The sequence below is a fragment of the Cibotium barometz genome, chromosome 62 (genome assembly GCF_041138505.1).
Source record: "Cibotium barometz isolate CiBa-2024 chromosome 62, ASM4113850v1, whole genome shotgun sequence".
NCBI lineage: Eukaryota > Viridiplantae > Streptophyta > Polypodiopsida > Cyatheales > Cibotiaceae > Cibotium > Cibotium barometz.
The window spans coordinates 7,430,913-7,438,706 of record NC_141107.1 but is presented as its reverse complement, the minus strand read 5'-3'; the positions used below and the strand labels follow the sequence as shown (position 1 = coordinate 7,438,706).

At 42.1% G+C, this 7,794-nt stretch overlaps 1 protein-coding gene across 4 annotated transcripts in view; it reads right to left on the bottom strand.

Moving 5' to 3' along the window:
• Positions 1-5,184: 5,184 nt before the first annotated feature.
• Positions 5,185-7,794, bottom strand: part of LOC147604092 (bZIP transcription factor 1-A-like) — a 3,987-nt gene continuing 1,377 nt past the window's right edge. For 2 of the 4 annotated variants that reach the window (XM_086795716.1, XM_086795718.1), the window contains exons 5-13: positions 7,678-7,764; positions 7,526-7,588; positions 7,272-7,441; positions 7,115-7,169; positions 6,964-7,012; positions 6,568-6,845; positions 6,132-6,209; positions 5,871-5,996; positions 5,185-5,780 (exon numbers count right to left, since the gene is read on the bottom strand). In XM_086795716.1, coding sequence (XP_086651842.1) covers positions 5,574-5,780; positions 5,871-5,996; positions 6,132-6,209; positions 6,568-6,845; positions 6,964-7,012; positions 7,115-7,169; positions 7,272-7,441; positions 7,526-7,588; positions 7,678-7,764 — 1,113 coding nt within the window. In that variant the 3' untranslated portion in view covers positions 5,185-5,573. The remainder of the gene's footprint in view (positions 5,781-5,870; positions 5,997-6,131; positions 6,210-6,567; positions 6,846-6,963; positions 7,013-7,114; positions 7,170-7,271; positions 7,442-7,525; positions 7,589-7,677; positions 7,765-7,794) is intronic. The other 2 variants (XM_086795717.1, XM_086795719.1) reach the window with 1 other exon arrangement.

The window sequence follows — 7,794 nt, the reverse complement described above, 5'->3', positions numbered from 1 at the left end:
AGCAAAATGGAGTGCTCATTTTTTATTTTTTATTTTTGGAAGATACACACCACACTACCGTTCTCTCTCCTCTCTCAATTCTCTCTCTAAACACAGCCCGACCACGTGGCACAGTGACATGCCGTGGAAAAGCCAGACAACCCGCAACGTAGCTGTCCACGTCCACCATCGATAGATGAGTCAGCCTTTCCCAAACAGCTGTTGTTATCCCATTGGATCTACGCGTCATGCCGCCCCCCAAGCCTTTCTCGTGTAACGTGTCTCCATGGCGTGCCAACCTGTAGCTGACGAGGACCCGTGACCCGTCCACTCAGTACAGCTGGATATCATTACTCAAACTCCCATTTCCTATTGAAGAGCCCCCCCCCCCTCCCCCCCCCCCCCCCCCCCCCCCCCCCCGCCCCAAAAAAAACACACACACACACACATAAAAATCCCTTTCCCACCCCCAAAACACCCACACAAACAAATTAAAAAAAAAGTAAATCATCAAAGTCAAGAACCTCCGTACCCTACCCTACCCTATAAGCCACTAAATAAACTTAAAAGTCAATTGTTGCAAAGTGTAAGTGGGAGACCCACTATGCCACATCTTTTGCCCCAATCAAGGTTGCCTTTCGTCGATGAGTAGCTCTCCCCTTCAAAGTTGTAATTTCAAATGCTTTTCACCTACTTGTTGATATGATTTTTGACAGGCATTTGGAAATTTCACAAGTTTTACACAGCCGAAACACCAAAAAAACGAGCATGACGGCCATCAAAAAACAAGCCCGGCCCCCTTCTGTCGAGATGAGACACCTTATGAACCTTGAGAGGCCATTTAGACCATTGTTTTGCAAGTGCAATAGTTTTTCCCAATACTAAAAGGATGCCATGTGGAACCCTTAGCAAGTGCTTGTAAAGCATCACAAGCACCTCATTAAATGGAACAAGCCATGCGTAGTAATGACATACCACTTCCTCCCCCTTTATGGATTATATTAAAAGAGTGTTGGTGTGTCCTTCAAGGATCATATTGACTATTATTTATGAACCATACTTTATTATGCATATTCAAGCAATCTATGCCATAGTCTATATAAGATATGACATTCAATGCAAATGCTAAAGTTTGTGGGTTACAAAATTAATCTACCACACCCTAAGCCTCTAGTTGTATTCAGCAAAAAATAATGTTTTTTGTGACGGAGTGTATAAAGCCTATTGAACATCAATACACTAAACCATGAATGATTTAAACTATAACATATATCCTAATGGAGAAAGCTAATTGGATTCCCTATATCCTCAAAGTGTGGGTTGACACTAGCTCTTCTCTATGAAAACAAGATTTGTTGAGGTGAAGTAGGGAAAATATCTTATGGTGGAAGCTTAACCCAAAGGTCTTGATTTTCGCATCCTGAAGGTTATCCAATGGTTTAGCTGTGTTCTCATCGGCAAAGCTTTTAACCACCAGGCTTATGCCTACGACAAGTGGTGGGCTTCCCCAAGTTATGTTGGCTCTTAGATTTCATGCATCCAATCCGAGACGTATCTCCAAAGTTGAGAATTTCCTTGATGAAGAGAACTTATTAGGACAACTCAAAATTCCAAGGACAAGAAGGGACTGTGAGGCCTACTATGTCCCATGGGTGGTAAATCGCAGTCACTTGGTTTTCACACTCATTCAGAGGCAGGCTCAGACCTACCAATGTGTAAGGGATGTGTGTTAAATCTTCCCTAGGAGGTGGTGCCTCTGAAGAATGGGGACAATATGAAGTCGTTGCTACAATCACCTCTGAGAAAATATTATAGTGACTATGATGACCCATGGAAGGCCAACGTTTGCTTTCCCTTGAGTCCTCTTTCATTACATCTAACAATGTAGGGTTTGAATGAATTAGTTGAGGCAGAGGCTCCGGAACCTGCTCTTAATGTGGCCTTCTAAGAATGGTTACATGTTTAGTCAAGGCCTTTGGCTTCCTCTGAGGTTCCCTCATTGGTTTTATAATTGGCTCTAGAATAGGGTCTAGGGTATACTCAAGTAGGGTCAATGGTTTGCACTTGAACACTTACTCAAGGATAGGCTTTAAGTTAGCATGCATCTTCCTTACAAGCTCTTAGGCTTGTCTCATTTGTTCTTTCTCCAACACACGGTTGGGGTACTCTTTCTCCAACATCGAGTGATCTCTCGCGCGCTAGTTTAGCGCGCGAGAGATCACTCGATGTTTTCTCGAGGGATGCATCTTTGGAGCTCTTATTCAAACCACTTTCAATGGTCACGACATCATTGTTTTTGACAACTGATCATGCATTATGTTTTCTTATTTAAAACCTTTCGTTCTAGTCCTTTAGCCTTTGGGCTTGTGCGCCTTGGTTCGAAGTTGAAGCTTAAGCTTTCTGCTTAGATGCTCCCTTGGCTACTACCATCGCCTCTTAGCTTGGAGCCTTGTGATGGCATTAAAGGGGATTGTATAGATAAGTCCTCCTTGTACACTTAACAAGTTAAGGCTCGGTGAAGTGGCTCATATGCTACCACTGGGACAATTGTCATTGTTGGGACAATACTTGAAAGCATGTTCATATCCACACTTGTAACATGTGTCTCCATAAGGGATAATAGGGTTTTGGCACTAGGATTCAAGGATGGAATTCAGGTACTTGGTGCAATGGCTTTATGAGGACACTTGGCAATGGTGTGGGCCCTTATAATTGAAACATTGAAGAGTGGTGGTCTACACGTGACGCCCAAGGCTTAACTCCATTTTTGCATCCATTCTAAATTATTGGGATCACCCAACGTTGATTAGGAAGTTATACTCCTAAAAAACATATGGTTTTAGAGCTTTGAATGTGCTAATTTTGTTGTTTTTTATTTTGTTTTGAAGCTTATTTGCATTCTAGTTTCATATTTGAAAGGGGAAACCTTGATTTTCTTGATGATTTGTATGATTTGAGGGTGCTTTGATCTTATTGCATTGAATCAAGAAATAGCTTAGTATTTGTGATTAGAAGTGTAATAATCCACCTCAAAAATGTAAGCTTTGAGCTTCATTTGGTGTGGATTAGAGTGAGAAAGTTATAATTTTTGTTCATGCATTTCATACATGCATTATTAAAGTTGATAGCTTAGAGCATATAAAATAAACCAAAATCAATTTAAAAATAATCAATCACTTGTGTAAGAATCATATCATCTCCCTCAAGTCCAAAAACCTCAAAAAAAACTCAATAAACCAAGCCAAACCATATCTTGGGTTGGAAGATGTTAGCCCACAATCCTGTCCAAAAAAAACGTGTCTAGACATGAGCCATGAATCTTGAGACATGATATGTGAATCTCGAGACATGATCTGTGAGCCTAGAGATGTGAGCCATGAGTCTCGATACATTATACTAAGCCCACAGACATAAGTCTAGAGGTAAGTAAATTTGATATTATACCAACTAATTAAAATTGCCTTGAAGACTTGTAAATACACACCTACTCATGTCTTGTTATAAAAATCAAAACTAAAGATCGAAGAACAGCCGTGCTCATATAATCTCAGAGTAACACCCTTTGGCTATTAGAGGATTTTGCACTAGTATAACCAAGAAAAATATGAAAACATAAGGTTAGGGTGATGGGTAGTACTCCAAGAAGCTGTAGTTAATTAACCCATGTCCTCCAAGTGATACGTGTTTATTCCTGGCAACCCTATAGACCCTTTTAGCTTTTTAATATGTTAGGATGAGGCCTCACATGGTCTCTCGACTTTGTACTTCATATATGGACAATAAAAGCTCTTGCTCTCTCTCTCTCTCTCTCTCTCTCTCTCACACACACACACACACATAATATATGAAAGCAAGCAAAGGTCAGGGAAGTGAAGGACCCCATCCAAAAGACCATAGTTTCAAAAGGTAGACTCATCACACTTTCATCACCACATAAAACAGGAGCAATGGGCGGTTCAATGAAGATGCAATAGCTGAGGCACCCCAAGCTTTGGCCAAAGTATCACTTGGGATGTTGAAGCCATTAGCCTTCTTAAGCTCCACATCACCCATGCAGTTTTGGCACGTTTGACACTAAGGAACAAGTGACAACTCTCTAACAATCTCTAAGTTATAAAGGCTAACCCCTTTGGATATATCAAAGGAACTCACTCTAGCACAGCTCAAACAGAGGAGTACAACTTGACAATCAAAGCAGCATGCCAGACAGCCAAATCGAAAGTGCATCCCGGGCTTTTCATCAGACAGTTTAGGAAACCAAAGCCGATCGACCCGGGGAATAGGAAAGCACTACACTCTCCAAAACAGAAGCTAACCAACCCAGAACACCCATTTCATACATGTGTAATTGGTTTGGATGAGCTTCCTCTAGACCCTTGGGCCTTTTCTTTTTCTTTTTCTTTTTGGCAATGTATAATGAGGCTCTCTCTCTCTCTCTCTCTCTCTCTCTCACACACACACACACATGTATGGCTCCCTTACAATGTCCTCACTTGATTCGACATCAATCCTCAGTATATTTGAACATTTATGCTTTGTTCAAAGAGGCCTAAAGCTCTCACACACACAAAGTGGAGGGCGTGCAGCTGCTGCCCTACAATAGGGTACAGGGTTCAAACCAGACTCCTCATCCTGGAACTCCGAAACCCCAACCAATTCTATGCACTGCAGGACATGGTAACTTCCGAAAAAAAATAAAGGTTTGTTCTAAAGCCAGTGCAGTGCCTTTTCATTGTCTTGAAGGCCATTTTTTATTTGTATATTATTCCCTTGAATTAAGATATTACCATAATGGTATATGGATTTATGCAAGAACTTGGTTAGTATAATAGGGTTAGCTTGCTGTGAAGCTCCAATTAATAAACCAATGGTGCTACAATAACTATTCTCTCTAAGTGATGATCATGGGTTAGCTTGCTGTGAAGCTCCAATTAATAAACCAATGGTGCTACAATAACTATTCTCTCTAAGTGATGATCATGGGTTAGCTTGCTGTGAAGCTCCAATTAATAAACCAATGGTGCTACAATAACTATTCTCTCTAAGTGATGATCATGGGCATTAACTTATAGGGCTAGTAGATCATCAGAATGTTCATCAATAAGCAAGCCTCCAGCTCTAAGAATCAATGGTGAGTCGCTTCACCGTCACACTACCAGAGAAATGAGAAGAATGATAAAAGTCGCTTAGGCAGCCAAAAAAAATCTAGAAGAAAAATATTCAATTGCCGATATCAAAGTTATCTCAAATATACAAGGTCTTCTGCCAGGCATGTGAAAATTATGTGAGCATTTTGACTCTTTAGAGCCAAAAAAACATCATGCACTGAAGCAGATCTGATTATCCTACCCCACGAGTCTAGCCAACATTCTAGATTACAGTATTTGAAATGAGGCAGCCTATTAGTTGTTAGTACAATTTGAAAGCTTCTAGAAGAAGCTCTAAATGAGACTGTTTACAAGCAAGCAACCCCATTTGTCTTCATCAAGTGGCTGCAATACTGGTCAAGTTAGCCGATTATGGCATTGCTTTTTAGCCATCATTGCTCCTCTTGTTCAAGTTTGAGATCCCATTTAATAGGGTCATCATGCAAGTTAACCCGAAGAGACTGAGACAGCCAGATTTCCACCTTCATTTGCTACAACAAATGTGTCGTTGGCTTCTGTGGCATTCCTTCGAAAGTGCTCATTGTCCACTTGCAATCCTTCTTCTATATCCCTTCTCGAATGAGTCGTCCCATTCCTATCTAGTTCTCCTTTGGCAGTGGGCTCTGGCTGGATCCCTCGAGCTTGCAATTGCTCCTACAAGACCATACACACACATCAGCAACTGACAAACATGCAGCATTTCCTCCACTGGTGCAATCCAGTAGGTAAGCTTGTGTGGCTCACCATTAAAGAACTGTTTTCGGCAGAGAGCTTGTTGCACTGCTCGGTTATGCGAGTTAGTTCACTTCGCAAAGTTGAGTTCTCCCTGTCAAGTGTGTCCACTCTTGCTGCAAGCTCCTCACACTCAGCCTGCAAATATATTATCGAATGACTTCAATGGAAGCTCTACTTCTATGCATCATGTTTCACTGTTTCTTAGTAAGAAAGGCTAAACACGTCACCTTCAATTCAGCAGCAATTCCCCTTTAAAAATATGGAACTTACCTGCTTTCTCAATCTAGATCGCCGTGCAGACTCCCTGTTGGATTGCTTTCTTCTTTGTCTCTTCAATTCTCTCTCATCCTGCAAAATATATAGTTTAGGCTTCAAATGCATGCACACGCACAGACACACCCGAATGTACCCAGATAGGCACACCATGCTCCACTTCCAAATAGCCCTCACTGAATGAACCCAACCAAATATCTTCATTTGAAGAGTTGCAGGCATTTGAAACCAACACATTAGTTGTGGGAATTTTGCAATAAAGCTACACCACTTCAATACTTGTGAAAGGAAGTTATTGGGGATGTACAAAGCATGGGTGTAGCAAAGCTACATCCCACTCCACACACACAAGAACAAGTCTTGCTGGAGGTGTGTGTGCGCGCGCGCGCATGCGTGTGTGTGTGTGTGTGTGTGAGAGAGAGAGAGAGAGAACCTGCAGCCAGAGTTCACCGGGAACCCCATCTCGACCAGGCCTCACACCCGATGGAATGATAGCAGTCGTGGTTACTGCAGCTGAGCCCCGTTTACCTCGATTATTGGCTAAAACAGCAGGAGCTCCCCCATTCCAATAATCCATGCCAATGTTCAGGTTAGTAAGCGGCCCTGCACCTACAACCTGCTTCCCGGCTATAGAGATTGGGAGAGCTGGTACAGGACCTCCATGGTTCACTTCCTGCTCACTTCCATAGGGTGTTGAATTTGCCAGTGTAGCTGCAAAAGACCAAAAAGATCTTTTCTCACAATGAGAGCGTGATGTATGCATGTATTACATGTAAAGTTAACAGTATGATGCATGTATATATATATACGGTATTTGAGATCATGATACCTTCAGATGCAACATGATCAAGGTTGCCTTTGCGGCCTTCATCTGAGCCCTGGCAGAACAAAGCAGTGTAAGGTTCGCATGCAACCATGTAATGGTCAGATGAGAATCAAATGTATATACAACTTGAAAAACAAAGTTGATAAAGTCATACATATTGAGAATTCCCCTCACTCCCTTCCGTTGAGCCATCACTCCCGCTATCATGGCTACAACAAGCACGCACATACGTAAGCCAAGAATCAAGCAACACCTGGCTTTGAAACATACATGCAGAGGAAGACACGACTGTACTATTTTCCTTGTCCAACCTGTGTGAGAAGGTCCCAATCATAGGCCCTGGAGTTCCATTCCCAGCTTCACTGCCCTTGCCGGTAAGCACTCCCAGACTTCCCAAGCTACCTTTAGACCTTTTTATTGAGCTTTTGGTTTTCCCATCCCTGGATGTTCCCTCTCCATCAGGACATGCAGATGTGGCATTCTGCACAGGAGGAGGTGGGCGTTTAAGAATGGATCCACAAGTATACATCGTTAGAGAAAAAAAGATCAATTACATGATACATACGCCTTGGGCATCACTGGCATTTCCTGCAGCTAAGCCATATGGGCTATATGGATGGCTGCCCTGCTTCATAGAAAGTACAACCATAAGGTTTTTTAAGCTGGGGTAAAACTTTAGTGACATCTTCAACTTATGATGAAATTAGTGCCACTTACGTGTGGCATTGAAGGATGTGCATAGATTCCTCCATGAGGATACATGGCTGCATACGGAGGGGGCGTTCCATAAGGCGGCATCAAAGGCTGCTCAACAAAATGTCTACAAATAGTTAT